This window comes from Tinamus guttatus, unplaced genomic scaffold (genome assembly GCF_059628265.1).
Source record: "Tinamus guttatus ecotype Peru unplaced genomic scaffold, ASM5962826v1 Tinamus_guttatus_pri_ptg000211l, whole genome shotgun sequence".
NCBI lineage: Eukaryota > Metazoa > Chordata > Aves > Tinamiformes > Tinamidae > Tinamus > Tinamus guttatus.
Genome location: NW_028288745.1, coordinates 181,645 through 204,031, shown reverse-complemented (window position 1 = coordinate 204,031; position 22,387 = coordinate 181,645). Strand labels below are relative to the sequence as shown.

Sequence of the window (22,387 nt, the reverse complement as noted above, 5' to 3'; positions counted from 1 at the left end):
CAATATAGCACAGATTTCTTGGCATTATACAATACTTTCGGGAAGGTTTTCTCTTTGATTACTTTTTTTATTTTTTGAGGGGCGTAGGGGAGGCAAGGAGGCCTGGTACTTGTAGTGATTTATTAAGGCACTGAAAGGCCATTCTCATTTAAGAGCCAGGAACCAGTTCCGCCAAACTCCAGGTCAGCTCTGGAGATGGGCATTTATGAAGAGGACACCCTGCTGAACCTTGGTGAACTCCGATTCCTTAACAGTCATCAGCCTGCCCATCTTAGTCACACTTCAATAGAGTATTTTGAATGACTGAACTTAGACAGTTTCTTTGGTTTTATATTTTAATCAATTTTGGGTTAATTTAACTAAAGGCTATTTGTGGGTTGTGTAAGCCGACCCACGTTCTCATGGTCTGGAATTCCATAACCTGCTTGTAGAGTGTTTGATTATTTATAATACATCAAAGATAACCTCCTTTTTGAAAACAACCCACATCAGTGTTTCAGCTTTCCTAGAAAAGGTTGTTACAACCACCAGAAATGGACACATCTCCATCAGCAGCCAGTTACAACACGGAAAGACAGAAAGACTGAACCTGAAATAACCACTATTTTTTCTGATTTTGTTTTCCTTTTCCTTCTTTTCCATATTTTACTGTTCTGTAATTTCCTATGTATAAAAAAAAGCTCCAATAAATAATGAAAAAATGGCAAGCACAGCACGAATCACACTGCTATGCAGACATGAACAGGAAAAAAAAAACCAAACATTTCTTTTTGGCTGTAGCATATGCAGAGCCCAGAGGTCTGGCAGCAATCAGATTTTGGGGTCTGACAACCACCTTCCAGGCAACCTTATGGGTATTTATGGCATGATACCCCAAACAACTATCAGAAACCCTCAGCACCCATAGCTGTAGGGAGAACAGATATGTCTGCCCTGGAGCTGTGGTAGCAACACAGGCATTTCCACCAGCAGCAGGTGACAGGAACTGGGCAGGAATTTCCCACACAGCTGAGGACAGACAACTGCCATGAGGGACCAGTTGTCCCTGCCCTGGAAACCTGCTGTTATCTGCCTAGAGCAGCAAAATCCCCGCCTGGGCTCTGGCAGTATCTTCCATGTGAGAAGGTCACTGAATTTAAGGGCATCTTGCTGAGGAAATCAGAGGGCAGCAAGGACACCAGCACCCACTTTGACAGATAACTAACCAAAATCAGCCACAGAGCAGGAGCCTGGGCAGCCCATGAGAAAGGAAGAGGGACGTATTTTTTTCAGTTCAGGCCTAAGTTGTTCCCAATTAGTGTATTTTAATTCAGTGAAATAAAAGGGAAGCAAATTAAGAATAAGGCTAGTGGAGTGTAGTCTTTCAGGTGCAGGTTAAGACTATTAAAAACAAACCCAAACTTTAACACTTTATATACATGTATCCACTCACCTGATTAACGTGTGGGATAATCACACAGTCTTCCTCTAGCTGCTCAAGATGACTCATAAGAAAGTTGCTTACACCAATTGATCTACATAAACCTAATGAGACAAACAAGAAAATGTTGTAGGACAATCCTCACTATTCGGAGGATAACATGAAAAATACCACTTTCCAGACACTAAATGCCTGCAAATCCAGCCATTTTCTACAGTAGAAACAAACAAACAAAAACCTTGAAATCCAGTTGGACGGCACTATCTGAAGGCACGGCTCCGTCACAGCCACGCTAGGAAACCATTTTATAATCTAAACACACTGGAAGCTCCCCAGTGTATAAAAACTCCAAGCTAAATTCTGGGAAAGGCTAATGTAGTGTAAGCAAAGAACAATTGCACTTCACTCGAATGAAAAGAAGGAAATGGTGTTCTGAACAGCTTGCCAAGGCTAAAGAAAAGTGGAACATTTGCAGAAGACTAATAAGGTGCGAGTAACCAACACAAGGACAGGCAGTCCAAATGAACTGCATAACCCTGCTTGTATTCTTGTTAGGTTGCTATGCGTTACACAGATGTTACAAAAAATAGCTAAAATGCAGAATTAAACACAAATCGAGAAACAAACTGTAGGAAGAAGAATCTACATTGCAATTGCTCATTTTTTTGGCTCTTGTTGAAGCCAAACTGCATATAGATGACATTAGGGTTATTTTTAAGATCAACCTTAAGTGTATTTGCATACATGTCAATTAAGAGTTGATAGCCCTGAAATCAGATGCTTCCTTTGAAGCTCAGCTATGATAAAGCACAGTTCCCAACCCAACCTGCTGCTGTACCTCAACCCGATTGCTCCTCAGCGGTTTTGTTCTCATTCTAGGCTAAGACAGTTCATATGGAAACCAAGTGTGGTCAGGCCAGCAGTGGTCTCTCTGGTCTGTGGATTCTGTAGACTCTGAATCAGCCTCATTACTTTTGTCTCTGAACTTTTGTCTTCATTGATTCGATACAGATCTCAGTTAGCAACTCTCCAGATGGAAACTTGATTTCAGGTTGCACAAACATGGGAGCTCAATCACTGTGTTTACCTCAAAATTTCTCCGAGCCAATACTGAACAATGTATGTGCATGTCGTCTTCTATGCATATATATCTACAACAAAAATGTTATTAAATACATATCTAAAGGAAAAATTCACCCTCACCCAAAGCCAAATAAAGCCAAAATGCTGGTGGGAAATTTTTTATGCTGGTGTGCATTTTTAAAATGCACATATGTCTTATGCACAAAAGTAGTAATTCATATGAAGACTAAATTGCCATTTAAATAAAAAGAGCTATTGGATTCAGGTTCAATTGCAGGTTCAATTTAGCTGGACGAAATGAAGAAATGTAATTGTTCTTGTGCTCTCAGTTTAAATTCCAGAAGTGAAGTTACACTTTGCTGCTAACTATAATAATCACATTGTTCAAACCCTGAAAAATAAGTTTTGTATTTGAAAAGCCACCAACCATATAAACATAGGAAACTACTACAACGCTGCTTTTACATACTGTGGTGGCGCAAGCAGTTAGGTCTGTAAAACCTGCATGCCTACTATCACTGTTTAATGTGGTTTCTTTTGTGGAATCCAAAGGCAAAAAAACACATCAGCGAGTAAAACACTAGAGAACTTTCACTTACAGATATGATCACTGCTCCAGATGTGCAACATAATCAGGTTATAACCTACATTACAGCAACTGCATAATTCCTATTTAATCTGTTAGAAGTGCAACATGAGCTGCTGACTTCTGCTGGCAGACACACCTGAGCATCAACACTAATAAATCCTTATGCCAGAGGCCTGAAAAGCATGGTCCGTTTTGCTACAACTGGAGACTGTCAGATTCATAAGTTGTGTTACATCTACTCTGAAAATCTGTACTTCGACTTCACCAATTCAGCAAGAGCTGAAGTTCAAGAACCCCCAAGTCAAACATTGTAAAATGTACCAGGTAAGATGCCTCCAAAAGCAGACTCTTAAAATACACATTTACATAGTCTTATTTACAGTCACAGAGCTTTGACTCAGGGAGAAAAAGTATCCTCCATATCCGCTTGAGGAAAAGTGGTTTGGCCCATATGAGGCAGATGTGGAGATAGTCCAGGTACAATGAGCAACAAGTCTGCAAGTCCCCACTAGCTCCTCAGCCTTAGCGAAGCTTTGCCTGACTCCTTCAGGCTCTGACTTCAGAGGCCAAAAGGAAAACTGGACTGTAAGAGAGACTGTCATGCAACTCTGCAAGAGAAATTTGAAAACATATTGGCCTTTAAAATAAAGGGTGATGATAATTGAAGAACTAACGTCCTTACTCCACACACAATCATCTTGGCCTCCAGCATACATGGGAGCAATTTGACTAGACTGCATCAGTCCCATGTGCTGTGAGGCAACCCCTCAAGCTAACAGGCAAGAGAACTAGTGTGTTTTTTTTTTTTTTTCTTCCTTTACTTAGTATAATACCAAGTTACACAGTTTAATGGACAAAGCTAGTCTTGCCACAATAAAGCATAAATATACTGCCTTGGCACCACGACATTGTCTTATTACAATAGCGAGCCTTATCTTTCCCAAGCACTACTACAGACTTTTATCAGACTTCTAAAAACTTTCTGAAATATTAACTGTATAGAGTTCAGATCTTTTTTTTTTTTTTTTTTTTTTTTAAATGACATAAACCCCTGGATACTGGGTTTGTGGAGCCGATTTTCCTCCCCGTCGCTGTTGCTCAACATCAATTTGGGCAGAGCAGAAGGCCCATGTTCGGCGAAGAGCGGGGATCTACTCAAGCCACAGAGTAGAAACGCAAGGGCTCCCTCTTCTCGAAAGAGACCAACTGCAGCACCTTCATTCAAAGGCATTACACAGGTGGGAAAGGTCCACGTTTTCTGTGATATGAGTATTAAAGCTTTGGTTTTCAATACTGTGTGCCTGAAGAGGATTGCGATTCCAGCATGGCTTGCTAAAACACTGTAGGCTGAGCGTGCAACATGCAGCTTGCAAGTCAAAGCCTTCAGAAAGAGAGCAGGTGAGTCTTTATACACAACCACTTAATTTTTAAATCTATGAAATATGGCTTGTTCCCATTTTACAGACTGTAAAACAGACACCAAAAGGCTAAATCCTGTCTTTTGACTAAGCCAAAATGCTTAGTCCTGTCTAAAGTCACCATAGGAAAACTGACAAAACTGACAACAGGATCCGAACACTAACCACTGAAATCACACTCTTCCCCCAAGGGATTTTTTTCTTATCCTACCTGCTACAGCAACAGAGGTGCAATATCAGCCTCAAAATGACTTTCCTGCTACTGCAATTCCATTACTCTGGCTCCTGTTACAGGTCACCTGTAAATCACAACAGTCCAAGGGTAAGAGGGATAGACAAACTTACCTTCCATGGCTGAAAATCCATTATAAAAAAATCAGTCAGCAGTTAGGCTGTTGTGTTAACTAACTAGTGCCAGACAGCAATACTAGCTTAACATGGTCTTCCCCATCTCTCTGACCCGGGCTGCTCATCCTCACTGTTTCAGAACAGCAGCATTTTGGTTATGCCAGCAAACTTCTTCCCCAAGCAGACAATCCCAATCACATCAGCTGTGTGTGCCACCAAAAAGGTCATGGGTGGTTATTTTCAAAGCTGAATCAATCCCCCTGTACTTCAGCAGACTTCCCCTTCTCTTGTGCCAGCCCTACACGTGTAGGGTCATGTTGTAAACAGAGCACAGCTTAAAAAAAAGGAACCTACAAGAAAGTTTTCATAACCAGGTCATTCTGCAGCCCCTGTTCAAAGCAACAACTCACAAACAACTGGAAAGACACAAACTAAGAAGTAACATTTGCAGAAGAGAAATAAGTGACACCTTTTCCCCAAACTGGGTATATTATTGACCCAGACTTTTTTTTTTTTTTTTTTTTTTTTTTTTAAGCAAGACTTTTGCCTTTGCAACAGACTTCAACAGTAGCTTCTTCTAAGAGCACTTGTGTCCACCCTGGAACCTCTGCATCATTAATCATGAAGTCTGAGGGCTTATTTTTGCCTTTAGAAATAAAGTTCATTACAAGGAAAAAAAAGATAAAATAAAAAATAAAGAGTGAAATGTAACGAATGAGGACAGTCAGTCCTACAAGTTTAGATTTGTTTCCAGTTTTACATCTGCACCAAATTGCAATTTCTTATTCTTCTGAATGTTTTAGTGTGTTTCACATAATGAAGGCTTCTTTCTGATTTTAAGCATGAAAAGTGGGTAGTCATTCTTTTTTCTGCGTGCGTCTTTTATGGCAGTCTTATCTGACAAACAGGGTGTGGTACAACAACATCCTCACCAACGCCAGCACCCTCAACCCAGGAAAACACTTTTTTCTTAATTGCGTCTCTGATAATAACAAGCCCATCAGACATCTTTATATATGCAGAGAGAATATACAGACACTAATGAGAAGATTACTGTTCCTTTGAAAAGAATTTCTTTGCTTTTACCACTGAACACTCGAGTGCAGCTTCCACAACACATAACTTCTACCAACACACTCATTCTTAAGCCAAGTCTTTTGTGGAAACATAACACTGGTGTTTGTGAAATGAGGAAATATTGTCCATCATAAGCACAGGCAGAATAATTCCTGAGTAGGATACCATTTACAACAGAATGTGTCATCTAGGAAAGGACGTACTAGCATTGTGTCACCCCCATATACACATCAAAAAACGGTATTTGGCTTACTCAGCCTCGCTCCTTTGGGAATTGACAAATAAAGCAGGAAGGAAAGCTGATGACTGCACTGGTCTACGCCCAAAGATGAAAAACAAGGATAATAATAAAGTTGACGGACATTCAAGGAAATTCTCAAATATATTAACATATTAAGGAATTTTTGGTGCAAGCATAAGCACCTCACACAAGTGTAAGCTGCACTGCTTACACTAAGGGAAGACAGCAAGAAGTTCTACGTTTAGCAAAGCGGCACCGATTCCCCATGGGATGCAAACTGCATGACCAAAAAAAGCTGCCCGGAGGCCCTCATTCCCCCCAGCATTTTTACATGGGAGGACAAGTAATCACGAGCATGTGCACGAAAAGCTTTCCAAAAGGACAGGCTACCACAAACAGGGTCATTACAGGCACTGGCTGCATTTGGAAGGGGTCATTTTGCAAGAAGCAGGGCAATTACCAGTGCGCGCCCGCAGTGAGCACCCGCGAGGGACGTGCGGCCACCGCGGGGCTTTCATGTCAGCAGGAAGGGTGCAGAGGGCGAGGGAACGTCTGCCTTGACGTGAGCACCTCGGAATGGGCTGTGCAGGCAGCCAAGCCTCCGGCCCGAGCTATCCGAGAAGATAATTCTGCAAATTAGAACGTAGCAGACCACAAAAACTCAAACCATAGCTCTGATGCTTCAAGAATCCTAGTTGATTTCAGCTGTTACCACAGGAAGAGTCAGCTCTTCTACATAAACCTCTTACTGACCAAAATAAGAGCTTTTGCTCCTTTCTCCTCGGCACTCTTGATCCTGTAACTCTGATGGAAAATGCATATGCAGTTTAAGAGTAGGATCTAAACAGCTCTCATCTTTGTCTACACAAGCCCTTTCTTACCAGCATATCAATCTCTCAGTGGTATAACTGATTACTGTGCAAAATAATACTGTTTCTGTATAACTTCAAAACTGGATAGAGAATTTATAAATTTTGATTCATGTTATGGAATATACAAACCAGCAAGTTTAATGACTAGACTCTGGCCATATGACTGGAATGCTAAAAAAAAGCTGGTTAAAGGTTTAATCTTACCTTACTTGTAGGCAAAGGAGCAAGATCATTTAAAAAAACAGAATAAAGAGGAAAAGTTACTGGTAGGACTTCTAACAGACTAAGAACATACTGGAGGATTTAGGCAGGAGAATATAAAAGATTGGCATGCTCAGCCAGCCAAAGACTCTGTAGTTCAAAGGCAAACCAGAAAGACACTGGACCATGTCCCAGACATCTACCCACAGGGATAAAAAAAAGGAAAAAAAACTTTCAGGGTTTGTTCTTTTAACATAGATGTGCATTTTTCTTGTTATAAGGGGCAACAGTGGCTTCAGAATCCCTTTATCTGATTTTCTGCAAGAACAGGCACGCTCTATTTATGTGTCATATTCTCCCTTGAGGAAAACACCTGGAAGTCTGGGAAAATGCTTAATCTGAAGGGAGATTTTGAGATAGCTGCTTGGTTGCATTAGGCATTTGGACCACAGATTCAAGTAGCAGAGAGAGAATGCTAAAATACGAAGCACTCTTTCAAGCATGCTCCTGAAATGCCAGCCTTGGGCCAGCAGCAAGCTTGTTTTCTAACACTGGGTTCATTACTGGCTGAGAAGGCTCTTTTAACTTTCCACCTAAGTTTTCTGCTCCCTAAAACACCTCTGCAAATAATTTTGGCAAGTTTCAGATTTGTTTTAACAGCTCCCCCAGAGGCTAAATTTATTAACTAGGGGCAAAGTTTTGCAGATTAGTGCACACCTACCTGGACAAAGCCAAGCCCTTGAGATCCCACCCAAGCTGGCTGGGAGAGAAGACACTTCACCCAGAAGCCCTGCACGTTGTGTTATGGCAGCTCGGTGCCCCCACTGCCCCTAGATGAATCTACTTTGAATCTGTCTTTGAGAGATTTTTTTTTTAGGCCACATCTACAGAGCTGTGACCATAGATGCACTGCAGAGAGTAGCAGTTCTTCTCCACTGCAGTTGGCCATGTAGTGAGGAGCTGGTTATGCCAGGTGCACACACCTCGTATCAGCTGGGTAGGATGCAGTGCGCTCTACCTGCCCGTCCTGAGAAACTCCGGAGACAAACGAGGCAATTTCAAAAACAAACTCAACAGATGAGATGTTTGTAAACTGAGCACCATGTGACACAACCCCAAAAAAGCTGCCAATCTCTTGTATCTGACCAGAAAGCCACCAAGTTGGTAACGCTCTGCAGAAGTGCTATGGGTTACAAATTAAGAGTTTTTTTTTTCCTGTGTTAAAAGCAGCAAACAAACTTTTGGTAAGTGCAGTGTTTTAACACAAGGAGAAACAAGATGGTCAATCTGGAGAGATTGGGTGGAAAGAACTTACAAAACACACAGCAATACATGGAGAGCCAGAACACCCAAAGAGACGAAACACAAGTCAGTTCTTCTTGCTCTCTCCTAAACAGGACTCTGTAGCAAAGGAATCCAAACTCAGCTGAGCATAGTTCCAAACTATTTGCAGCTACAGACTGTGCTTAGTCACTATTTTTACTTTCTGTCCAACTGGGAATTTTCTTGGGACTATTTGTGACCATTGTCATCAATCTAAAAGTTAATACAAACCTAAAAACAAAATTGCTCCATTGAAGTTTTGCCATCCTTGCCAATAGTATTCACTACCTTCTGGGGTTAAAAAAACCCTATTAATTATGTTACTTTAAAAGATTGCTTGCAAGGTGGAATTTTGCATAATAAATATTAACATAGATCTAAATTGAAGTGAAAAGATTAAGATTTTCAAATAAACGCACTCACACAAGCTGTGAGTACAAAGAAACCATTAAAGAACAGCTTGTTACCTCCAGACAGACCAACGCCTTAGGTCCATCCTGAGAACTTCTAACACTCTCGAAAGTCTCTTGCACAAAGATATACATTATTATTCCTCGAACACAACCCATTTTTACATGAAGTGTGTTTATTGTCATTGCATTTTCAGAAACTCTTCAGTCTGGACACAGCTGATTGTTAAAAATAACAGCAAGCTGAATAGTTTCAATCTTTATCCTGGGAACTGACTACATAAGCACATTATTAACTATAAAGTATTCAATCCTCCTCAAAGTTCCCCCCCACCCTGCCCCGGGGGAAAAAAAAAAAATCTTAAAATAATATAAAAAAACACAATTCTGCAAGCAGGAACCAATGACTACTTGAAGCAATGTCCAGTGAAGTCTAAAGTAAGTCATAAAAAGCCCAGAGAAGAAAAAGATAAGTTGCAAACTCACAGAATTCTTCCTCCTCCTGAATAAATTGTTTTCTCTCTCTAGTCAGGATTTTGACCAAATCATATATTAAAATCATACCAAGGTTAGCAAATTACTCACATAACACATTCCAATCACATAAAGATATGCAGCAAGTGCTTAATCTTCCACAGAACGTTTAGTGGCTAACCATGCAAATGAATTATTTAATATTTTCCTCAGGAATCATTGCATTTCCATCTCCAGAACGTTTAACGTTAGCATATTGTTCCAGTAACACATGTTTATGGTCGGACATCCTTTCCAGCAAAAATATGGCAGTTCATCTTCTAAGGCACTTGATTCAAGTACATGAATACATGGTCTACAGGAGAAGGAAAACTTGACTGAGGTAAGTTAGATAACCAGAGGTGAAAAATTCAGGCTTACCTAAGTGAGCATAAGTGAGTGTAAGTCTATAGAAAGCCTCAGAGAAAGACAAAGATTCTTCAATTTGCTTGTTGCTACCTCCTGAAGAAATGCAATAGCAAAACAAAAAGAAAAACACCACAAACATCTGGGATGTTGGTAGAGTTAGGACAGAGAAAAAAAAAATAATTCTCCTCCTCTCTGTGAGGCCAGTGATAGTATTTCCAGTGCCTTACTGCAAGATCCTTGAGCAATTCGCAATCTTTCCTATTAGAAAGACACAGAGAGGAAGAAAGAGGGAAGAAGAAAAATAGTTGTGTCAGAAAAGAAAGATCATGAACACACACATGCAAGAGCAGAATAAAGACAATGGGACAGGCAGTAAGAATAAAAGGTGAAATATTCCCTCGCTTCATATGCCTCAGATTGGGATGAAATATCTAGGCACAAATGTCCTGCACCAACTGAAACACTCATCAGTCAGAACTCTCTTCAACAGAAAGATTAAGTAGATTGTAGAATAACTCATCTAAGGACCTGAAGTCATTGATGCTTTGAGATTTTAGGTTGATGTAGTCATTCTTTAAAAACTGAACGTTGCGATCTGTTATATGATGGGAAAACATTTTTGCAACTTCCTGTACACTTTATTTACTTCTGTTTCCAGAGGTGCACCAGAAGTACTTGAAGTGCTGCAGGGTGAGGAATAGGTTTGTTAATTGCTCTGATACAACTCGCCGTGGCGTAACCCAGCCCGCAACTGCCTCTGGGTGACCATGTGTCCCCATACAGACACTTCTGCAGTAACCCTGGTTAGCAGACAGTCTGCTCAGCCCAAGAGCTCCTCTCCCATTCTACTGGTCATAAATAAGGAGCAAAATCATCTTCCCAAATCTACACGATAAATTTTGGTTGGTGCAGTCCTCTCTTTCCTATTGCTATGAATGTAAGTTGGAGATTGCTGGCACCAAAAAAAAAAAAAAAAGATATTTTTCACTCAGATTAGGGAGGATAGGGCCCGCCTTTGAAGAAACTTCCACCCCATGCTCCCATTAAAAAGTTAGCTAGCAAAAGAAAGGTGAATATTTATTTTTCATCTAGCTAGTTTGTTTTCTCAACCTTTTCTAAACCAAGATCTAAAGTACCACAATATATTAATACATGATAGAGTGAAAAATAACACCATACCAAAAAAAAAAAAAGAGATTAAAAGGAAGTAAAACTAAGTAGCATGATTTATACTTAGAACAGGTTAGCACAAAAATATTCTACAGTAGCATCATTTGCTGTAATCCATAGGTTTCCTCAGGAAAGTGTATACAACATTACTCACCTCAGCAGCACAATTTGGCAACCTGTGATTTACAAGCAATACAAAGCTCTCATTTAGCTTAGCAAGCTAAGGCTGCAATTTGCAGAGATCTACAAGACGTAAACATCCAAGCCCCACTCACATTTGAGGGTCCAACACGAACAAACATCTTGAATGTCTCTGCCTATGAATTTCCCCAAATTTAAAATTCATCACAACCCTTTTGCAGAGGCAGATTTTCATGGTTACACTACCTTCCTCATAGAGCTCCTCCATGGCTCTCCAAGTCTCAGCTCGGACCTCCCGATTGCTTTTATCTGGAACATGTGCACCAGGCCAGTGTATCAAATAAAGATCTGAAAAAGAAATCTAGTAAAGATTCTGGTTGTTATCTAAAAAGGAAAACAAAACAAAAAACAACACTGTGCAAAGTAGCGTATTTCACCCACAACAGTTTCTAATATACTGTCTTGAAAACAGTTGCAATTATTACTCCATGTTCATCACCATATACATGCACTCTAGGTTTTAATAAGCTAAACCTACAACATTTCATTAACAACTGAAGTGTCAGACGTTACACGTGCCTCAGTCTCCAGTCCCTGCAATCAGAGTTTCACAGCCCCACAAGCACTTCTGAACTCTGAACTCAAAGGGAATTTGGTCACTGGACTACTGCTGAAACACTGAAGTCTTCAAGTTAATGGAAGACAAATATGCCTGGCACTTCAGGGATATTTTATACAACCACAGCTGCAGGTCTGTTTTTCTTTTCTGTAGAATACTTCCATTTATGTATTTATCTTGGAAATTACAGCACAATCATTCTTCCATGGAGTTTCTGAGTTTTTTTTTTTTTTTTTTTTTTGCTATAATTTCATGCTTGCCATTTCTTATCATACCAAAAAATGCAGTTTTTACAGAACCAAACTGTGCTTTATTACATTTTATGACAGGCTAGCACATTTTCAAACGTAACTAATATTTGCTGCTGATGAACGTATTCAAGGTGCTGCTGCAAATGGTTGTCTCAGGAAAGCTTTTTATTTTCCTCATCTCTGTGCAAGGAAAAAAACTATCCTCCTACTTAAAAATGAAGCATTTCCAGCACAAAATTAAAAAGGATAAATTCACATACACAGAGCTCAGAACTCCAAATCTGACTGCCCAAAGAGGATCCAGTAAACCTGTAGTTTAGCTCCTCAACAGAAATGTTTCAAATTTGCAAAATGATGGGATTCACAAACCCTTGAAAGGTTTGTAGACATTTTTTGCCATTCTGAAAGAGAAGCTTTAAAAGCCACCACATTTCTACTTACATCTTAACCACAAATTCAGCAGGTAACTGCAGTTATCCCAGCTAAATAGGTGTTGGTCTCACTTTTCTCATTCCTCATCATAAACATTTTCAAATGGAAGGATTACAAATACAAATTCAAACCTTCACTTAAATGCACAGGTTAGCAAATTCAGTTTTGTAGACTGGTTCATATTTGTGTGCATCTTTGCAATACTATTATAGTAGGTATTTCACACCAAGAATCTTGAGTTTTGTAGATTGAAATATACTACAAATGCATGTAGGAAAGGGTACAGAACACATGCCAAGATCAACTGCTTAGGAGCCTTAGATCCTGATCACGACAAGTAGAGGGCCAAACGCCTCAGTTTTAATGAAGCACATAGTAATCATAGCAGATAAAGTCTGTCTTCCCAAGACACAGGGCAGCATGGCCAGCCAACACAGCAGGGCCAGGAGAGATGCAGAGCCATGGAGCTGCAGCTCTATTTAACAAAGCAGTTCATTAATGAGGACCTGTTTACTCCCACAGCACCTGTTAGAAGGTTTCCCACAGTATCTGGGGCCCAATAAGAGCAGCATTGGCCAATTGCATCTTCATTTATACAAGCGCTCACACCTACACCCACACGCTTGCTTGTGCTCACAGATGGGAGCAAACCCCACTGCATTCACAACCATGCTTTGTATTTAACAGCTTTTTAAGCATTCTTTAAAGGCAATCAAGCTGTAGCAGTGCCTAAAGCCAAATGTCAAAAAAAAAAAAAAGAAAAGAAAAGAAAACAGCACTGTGGGAACTCTAGCATTAATGTGAACTATTTTCACACTGACTTTTAAAATGTTGAGTGGCTTATTACTTCTTAGTGGTTGTGGCACCCACGATCAACATGGTTCCTTTTAATTCAAAAGCGTGGGGTCATTTTACACATTTGAAGTGGAACAGTATTTTTCAGTGTTTAGCACACAGCTAACTCAATGCAATGACCATATGGTCCTTGCTGTTCTCAATCTGCACTGCACTTATGAAGAGGTACTTTTCTCTCTTGACCTATATTTTCTTTCGAAGTAACCTCCAAACTACTCTGCATTAATACACAGTCCAAACAGGGTGTTTCATTGTCATTTAGATGCAAAAAATGGCCAAGTTCTACCATCCAAATATGCTGATATAACAAATATTTCTTTGACTCAAGCTGCAGATTTGCTATAGGTTAAGTTTCGTTGAATGCAACTGATTGAAAACAGTCACAAGGAAAATGAAATTGTTTATGAATACAGTAACCCACAAAGCATATTCCGGCAGTTACTTTGGGTCCTTCATCCAAATCCCAAGGAACATACTCCGCCACTGCCAAACCTATAATATTTGCTGCCATTTCACATTGGTTTGTCACAACTGCCAGCTGGAGAACCACATTTAGAAAATGCAAGCAGGAGAATATGTGTACTAGCCACTGCCCACAATACAAATTTCCAGCTTCTCATGGATATATGATCTAACAATCCAAAAAGACTGTGGAACATTGCTCTCTCAATGCCATTTTCCCACAAGTAGTTATTGGAAAGACTCCACAACTGTATTTTATGTAGAACACTTCTCTTAAAAGCAGGGGCTACCTCCCCTCTGTGTTGAGGGCTAGCATTTTTCTACACTGCTAATGAACAGATTTATCCATCATTATTATATTATTCTCTGAGTCTCCAGTTCAAACTTCATGGACGGGTTGAGTAGTCCAATTGGATCCTTGAGGGGATTAACCAGGACCTTCTTCGGAGCCAAGAGCTGTACAATTTACAATGCCATTGCTCTGGAGCCTTTTCTGCTGAAGGTTACATATAGGTGGAACTTCACAGAAACAAACACACCCCACTGCTGAGAAGAACCACATACTTGGTTAACAGCACATGGTGAATCAGGAAACTCTCATTTGGAGTTCTCACAGAACTGCTGGCTTTAACACTAACTTGTAAATAAAACTTTCTTTTCCTACACAAGCTTCGACACAAATTGCCATAATACGGAAACTTGTTTTGTTATTGATTTGATGCCCTCTCCATGGCACACTAGCTAGCAGAAAGATAACATGAAATGCAGGTGGCATGCTCACCACCTAAAATCTAGGGATACATAGGCTGACTTCTGTAGGCCTACAGCTGTATTTGTAAACTGACCTTCTGCATTGCAGCTACTTCTGTTAGATTTGTGGGAAGCCTTAACATTGCCAACAGAAGTCCTTATTTTCAGTGTTCTTGAAGCACCTGAAAATTTTCTGTTCAAAGACACTGCTAACTTTTGCTCAGAAACCCTGTCAAGAGAATCTTCCACCTGGTCGTTCCCAGGCCTGTCGGTGCTCTGGAAGGAACATGCCACCCTGACACATGATACTTCCTAATAAGCCCACAAAACACATGATTTATTGCCTCCACTAAGGGCCTAATTCACCACAACACCTAGAGTTAAACTTAAAACTAACTCGCACACATTTTCTTCTTAGCAGTAATGTCAAAATTAAGTACTTGTGAAGCACCTGCTTAAAGAAAAAATAAATATCTGGTACCTGAAGAAATAATCAAATCATGGAAAGGTAAAAGGAACCAACAGAAAATTACTTCCTGGAGTCAAGTCAAGTTTTCTCTCATCAGCATTCAGCACCAGTGCCACAGCAAGCAGAAGGGTGAAAAAAAGAAGCAAGCACACACAAAAAAAGACCCAAACAGTAGAAAGCAGTGAGGAAGAAACATGTTATTTCTTAATTTAGAGGAAGAAGTCAGGGATTTAAGTTTTGTGTATAAAAGCCTCTTTGCAGTGGCCTGTATTTGTGCTGGACAGACCAAAAAGGATTTTAACACATTTTGCATTAGTCTGTACCTATACAGGAACCTGATGGATGCCTATACAGGAGCTGATTTCCATAAAGAATGCAGTTAAACATATGCATACAAAGTCTTAACAGGTATAGCTTTTTATTTATTTATTTATTAAAAAAAAAAACCCTTTATCTTGCAGTGTATGGAAGCAAAAAGCCAATCTAGCACATAGCTACCGTCAGCAAATTCTGCAAAAGCTTTTGCAAAAAACTTTCACTTGTTCATGTAAATGCATTTTTGGCAGCAGGAGGATAGGGAAAGGGAAAGAAGCAAAATGAGGCTTTACAGGGCACTCCAGATGACGTTTGATGGTAAGATCCACTATTCTCCCTTAGTCAGTATAAATACCATCTCCAACAGTGTCATTTTAGAGTATTACTTTAAATTTATCTTCCTCTATCCCTCCTCCTTCTTTGCATTGCTCCAGCTAGGAAGGAAGAAGGAAAAATATTTTAAAATAGTTTGCATTTATTTCTAGGAGGTACCTCTACTGCTGTCACCTGGGTCGTTATTACAGCTCCTTATCCATCTATTATGAGACTTTCTGTAACAAATACCATGTTTTTCACTATGAGGGGTTTATGAGGTGGGCAAATTGAAGAGTGCCCAAGTCCAATTCAGCATGAGTAAAATTTAATCTTCTGAAGTCTTCTGGATCATATAAAACATTTTCACAAAATGATTCTGCATCAGATAAGAACCAAGATAACTATTCAGATTTTTAGAAGATGTCAACAGTCTTACAATGTAAGTTTTAGAGGATGTCCATTCCTTGGAATTTAGAAGCTGAGGCAAGAAATCAGGCATTTATTACTCAATTATTTCTGAACCACATTCCCAGGTATGTAGCTGACCTTCAAATCATTTTAATAATGAAATATAATTTCACAAAAGCATAGTTTAACATATTTTAAAGTATTTGCAACAGTCACAACTAGGAATTATTCTGCGCTCTGAGTTACACACATGAGCATCTTCGAGAACAAACAGAACAAGAAAATTGTAAACATGCAAATAAAGGCAAAATTTAGCTCCCAGGATCTACCTCTACCTCATAGTTGAGTCAGTTCATTTATCTTTCTTAGTGCTTCCCTGGAAGGTGCGATAAATGAGCAATATAAAGATTCATACCAAGATATTCAACACCGAGTCGTTTACATGACTCCAAGCAGGCTCTTTTTGTGCTTTCATAGCCATAGTCACCGGGCCACAGCTTGGTGGTTATCCAGAGGTCCTCCCGCCGCACCCCGCTGTCTTGGATGGCTTTTTGGAGAAGAGATTCACAGCCGTATCTTTTGGCTGTGTCAATATGACGAATGCCACATTTTTGCAAGGCATAGACCACAGCATCATGGGAATAGCCACCATGATGTGAAGTACCTAAAGAAAGAAATTAGAAGTCAATTATCAAGAGTACCAACAGTATTAACAGTACATTACGAGTGATATCACAGATTTTTTTTCTCATATATTTTTGTTTTGGCAAACTGTCACAGAACCTTCTTACTGAATGTGTAACCCCACACTGGACCCTGTTGCAGGTGCAACTTGCATATGAGTCAAGCTCAGCAGCAAGAGAAGAGCCCCTTGCACAAGAGCAGCAGGAGACACGGGCAGTTTCAGTAAGACAGCACCGCGAGTCACCCTGGGTAGGTATCCTGGGGATGTACAAAACAGAGCACTTTGCATGTCAAGGGACGGAAGGAGGAGGAGAGTCAGCAGGAAAAGCAGCCAGCAGGAGGACCGTCAGATAAAGAACTGAGCGCAAGAAGGATGATTTTTTTTCAACTTACCCTTTCCTGTTAGTTGTTTTTCCTGCCATCAGCCCCTCACCCGTTCACCCCTACTCGCACACTTCCCATAAACAGTATTTTTTACAGTTTGCCCAAGGAAATGCTCAGTTAGGTCTCATCAGTCAGAATAGACAGTTGCTAAGATGATGAATGCTGCCAAAAGACCCTATTTCTACAAAGAGCCACAAGCAAACAAATGGTCACTAGCTTCAGCAGTGACCAGCAGCACTGTCAGCTGCAGTATCAGGGTCCTTGGCCACCGCTCAAACTACAAGTGACAATTCCAGGTCAAAAAGAGTAATATACACTTGAAACATGTGTCCTTTTAACTGCTTCACTCCAAGCAGAATATTTGGTATTGAACACAACGACCTGCACATTACGAGTGTTAAACTGTTACTTGAAATATAGAAATGAGGCCTCCATATCTTGTTTTGCACTGAAATAAGCAAAGCTACATCAAACTACATTTCCAAATTAATACTGCAAAGTTTGCATTACTCTGCTTAATAACTTTAAGTGAATCTTACTACACTGCAACTATTTACAAAGAACATGTAATTATTACCTTATATAGACACTAAAGGAACTTTAATAAAGAATTATATAACTAGCACTGAGAAATTACCATACTTCATAACAACTTCTTTGCTTTTAATAAGCTGGTATTGGTGCCAGAGAAATTAGGTTATAACTATTGTGACTGTGGTTGAATGGGCACTTCTAAGCACCGAATGAATGGAGCTCATTTAGAAGTCCTGCAAATGGACTCGGATCCTTTTCATGCATAATGGCTTCCAGAAAGAATATTTAGGACACACATTTTTTTTTTTAACCCTTTTCAGCTAAACGGACTGAGCTGGGAAGAAGGCAAAATTCAGAATATTTTTGTATTGCTCCCCATTCAGTGACAGCACGTACGACTGCTCCAAGGGCAATAGAGACACAAAGATCATTCCAGAGCACATCAGGTCCGCTGCTGTGTCTTAATATGAACTACAACAGACCTTATGCAAAGGAAAAAAAGGAACAAACAACAACAAAAGAACCCACACAGAACCCCCCCCTCAAACACAGTTATGTAATGTCACCAATTTGCAAGGCAACTTAATAATGAAACCCAGGAACCCAGGGGTTAATAAAGTAACAAACATTATAGCTCCTGTACTCTAGAAAATTCCAATTTTCTTGCATTTATTCATTTGACTAAACATCTTGCAATTCACAGATTCAAAGGGTGACAGAAGAAGATGAATTAACTCAAATGCTGCCTGAGTTCCTTTCCTCACTGTTTCTCTTTGGTTTGCATCTTTAAGGCAGGCTTCACAAGATATTTAAATACAGTAAACGTTAGCATTCTTTCATGCTCGAATTATGTTTTTTTCCTCTGAGATATATTTCACACTATGTGATACACATAAAGATACAATCTGGACTTGCATTGAAAACTAACATGAACCAGCATTTACTCATCAGGAGCTATCCCACTCACTCCCTTCCTTTGTGAAGGGGGTCATCCTTATGTCCTGTAAGGAACATTATAAACAGTATATTATTTATATAAAATATACAAAATATTAGTCATCTGAACACCCTCACTGTGTACCTGGTATTGAATACCATAGGCGTGAATTAGCTTTTTCCACTGATTTTATTTCTATTATATCACTTTATCAGTTTCATGTAATAAAAACCGTCAACACAACTGGATTCCACTAATACTTTACAACCATGTTTGACAATAAGACATAACTTTGTCCACACGCCCAGCAAATGAACATACTAGATGTTTCAAGGTTTACTGCTAACCCAGACACAAAATCACACGTCCCTGTATAGGAGGGCTCAAAGAGAGGCAATTACTGCTCACTGCCCTTCAATGAGGCAGCCACAGTCAGGTCCCCTGCTCTTGTATGCAGCATCGTAATAAAAAGCTGTGCTCAAGTCAACTCTCAAACCATCAGCAAGTGCTTCTTTATTCCTTTATTTCTCCAGGACAGAGGTTATGTGCCCCAGCATGACAGCAGCTCTCAGAAAAACAGACATTTTGCTCAATCTGCAAGAGTAGGTGTAATGCAGGCATAACAGTGGAGCAACCTATGGGGATGATGGGCACCTAGACAACCTAAGACAACCCCCACATAGAGTGCGTTATGCAACAAGTGCTTTGGGCAGCCGGAGCAGCAGTTACCTAAAACTAGGTCAAAGCTGCAGACAATTGGTTTACTTGATTCCTGAAACTGTTACCCCTTCTTTAATACCAAAATGGCAATGCAGTGCTGTGACTGCAGCAAGCAGGAGGGGAGAAAGGTGGTTTTGCACAAACCTGATGGAAGGTGAGCTGCACTGGGCGCAGTGCGGATGTGAACTTGCTTCTGCCAACATCCCAACACAGGGAGGATGCAGGGAGTACCATGCAGTACCAATGCACTGGTACAGGAAGATTTCACCAGGGATCTCCTATTAGATGTATCAGTTATGTTTATGTGCATTTTTATGGCATCACAACTATACCATATGTGATATTTTCATTCTTGTTATGTAAAACTACTCACACTTATGTAAAAATCTAGGGATCCCACCCAGAAGTTTCTCTTGCCTTTGTACAGTTGTATCAATTTTACTGATTTATTAATAGACTCTCTACTTATGTATTGCTACTGTTGCACATCTTCCTGCTAAATAAAATCCACTGCTTATTGCAGTGGGGTCACTCCAGGACTGCTCTTCTCCTTTGCATTTCAGCTCAAATAAGGTCCTAGACTTCAATAGGCCAAGGGAGAAAAGGCTGCAAGCGCAACCCCGAACACTGCAGTTCTGTTCCGCACTGGAGCGCAGAGCACGGGCAGGGAGTCGAGCTGCAGGGGAGCAGGACGCAGCCAGCACGTGTTGGTCCCGTTTCCAGGGAACGGGAGGCAGGATTGCCAGCCTTGGCTCTCTTGGGAGGAAGGAAGGAATGGCCGTGAGCCACTGCTGACAGAAGCTCCAGCCCTCGGGCCACAGAGGGCCAGACTGTAAAGGAGAGGCAGATGTGCCATGAAGCTAAGGTCCCTCTCTGCCCAAAGAGCCCAAGTTTACCTGGGCACAGCTTTAGAGAAGGAGCTTTTAAAAGGCATCTCCCAGCCTGCAAGTAGTACCTGCTGCCACTGCAGGGCTGGGAATGCAATGGATTCTGAGGAAAAAATAAAGCATGATGTCCAAAATGCAGGTATCTGTGCTGTAGGAGTTAACAAACTTCCTATTGGGAAATGCCAACTATTTAAATCATGCAGCTTTCACGCACAAACGCTCATTTTTGCTCAGACCCTTCCTCACAGGGAAGGATGACTTTGAAAACTGACCTGTGCATCTCAAAGATGGACTACAGAGGCGCAATCCACGTGGAGATTTCATAAGCAGAGCTGCAGCACGCATTTATTTAAATGCCTTTACAGACAGACTGCCAAATCCTGAAGCCTTTCCTTTCACTCAACACTTTCCCACCACCGTGAGAACCATTTCTCATTAACACCAAATTGTTTTCAGATGCTCTGCTATAAGATGTTACCTTAGAAACCATTTACTAAAAGACTGTGGCTTTCTTCCATAGAAATCTCAAGCAGTGAAAAGGCAGATTTTCTGGCATAAATCAAATCCAATTTCTAGGGTTCACTAAACCTTTTCTCCTCAGAATAATGTTTTGTGACTAGATCTTAGCAGTTAATAGTGCACAAAGAATTGCTGGTGTGAACCAGTTTTAAATGATTTTCATTCTGTTCCCTTTGTTAACTCAATTGCAAATACTTCCAGCACTTACCATACCTTGATAGAGCTTTTAATTTCCTAACAGGTAAGCATATGTGCAATATATAGCAAACCTTGCCTGAAGCAAGAAGGAATGGACTGAATAAAACCTTTTTAGTTTTCTCTCCTTTATTTAAGGCACCATCCTGCACTGGTTTGATGATCATTACACTCCTTGATTAATGATGTCAGACATTGGGGAATAATCATAACACGGTACACCTATGACATTTTTCTCCTCCAAACAACTTGGAATGATTAAAACTTATTTTAAGTCAAGACGTCACAAGAGGAAGGACTAGGTCAATACACTTAAGCACAGCGTAAAGGCTTAATATTTGCATATATGTTATATTGTTTAAGCATACGGTGAAGGGATAGTAATGTTAAAAGCTGTAGCTCACCGTAAGATCACTAATAAAAAACTAAAAATATTATAAAAAGAATACTATAGAAAAAAGTATGAAGGGAAAATGAAATTTAAAGTGATTTGTGGCTTACATCAGGAAAGCATACATACAATAACTCATTTCAAGATCCTCATTTAACAAGGCATTAAAGATGATGGCTAATTTTAGACATCATAACAAACCCATACGAGTGCCTAGAGTGTAAGTGCAACTGTGAAACATGACCTAAGATCCCAGTGCAGCAAAACCACACAGCACTGTAAGCTGCCAGATCTGCAGAGCCCCACTAAAATCGACCGGCACTTGCACACTCAGAAAACAGCAGCACTACAGCTATGAGTGCTGCAATTTAAAGCTAATCAATAAAGAATGCTTCTGATCAAATGCTCCCTATTTTCACGTCATTTAAGAATTTAAAATATAATTTCCTCCGAGTTTGCAAGCCGACAAGAATTTCTTGCAGCCTTGCCTCTCACGCTACAGGGGCAACCTTAGAAGCGCACGCACCAGAATGCAAAACACTTCCCCAGCAGCAAGCCCCGGGCACAGAGCTTGCTCTCATGGAACTCTCGCAAAGCCACAAGGACCGCTTTCCCTCTCCTTGGCTGGGGGTTTCCTTCCTTAACGCTCACAGGCAGGATTTTTATCACTTGCAGGTATTTTTTTATTGCAGGTATTTTCATAAGCATTAAGCCAGAAGGGGGTTCAGGGTTTCGTGCCCCTTGTTGCAGGCATGAGGAACTAGTGCAATTTGGGTTACAGCAGCATGTGGCTTCATCGTTCAGTGCTGCCAAGGGAAAAGAAGCACAAGGGGCTCTGTTATATGTAGTCTGAGAGACAAAAGTCAGGCAATGTTTCTTAAAAGATGTTACGATGTCTATACATTACAGAAACACAGTGAAAGACAAAATTAAACACACTGGAGCTCACCTTGCTCACTTCCAGTGGGTCACAATTCACTCATTCATCACAGGTGCTTGAAGTTGTCTCATTTTGGTAACAATGATAACAGAAAATCTTAAAGCACACACAGAAAACATCTCTGCTTTAGCTGACAAAAGCTCCA

At 40.3% G+C, this 22,387-nt stretch overlaps 1 protein-coding gene across 3 annotated transcripts in view; it reads right to left on the bottom strand.

Moving 5' to 3' along the window:
• Window positions 1-22,387, bottom strand: part of LOC104565825 (putative oxidoreductase ZK1290.5) — a 36,710-nt gene that overhangs the window by 9,841 nt on the left and 4,482 nt on the right. For 2 of the 3 annotated variants that reach the window (XM_088524559.1, XM_088524558.1), the window contains exons 2-4: window positions 16,467-16,715; window positions 11,422-11,523; window positions 1,433-1,524 (exon numbers count right to left, since the gene is read on the bottom strand). In XM_088524559.1, coding sequence (XP_088380685.1) covers window positions 1,433-1,524; window positions 11,422-11,523; window positions 16,467-16,715 — 443 coding nt within the window. The remainder of the gene's footprint in view (window positions 1-1,432; window positions 1,525-11,421; window positions 11,524-16,466; window positions 16,716-22,387) is intronic. The other variant, XM_088524560.1, reaches the window with a different exon arrangement.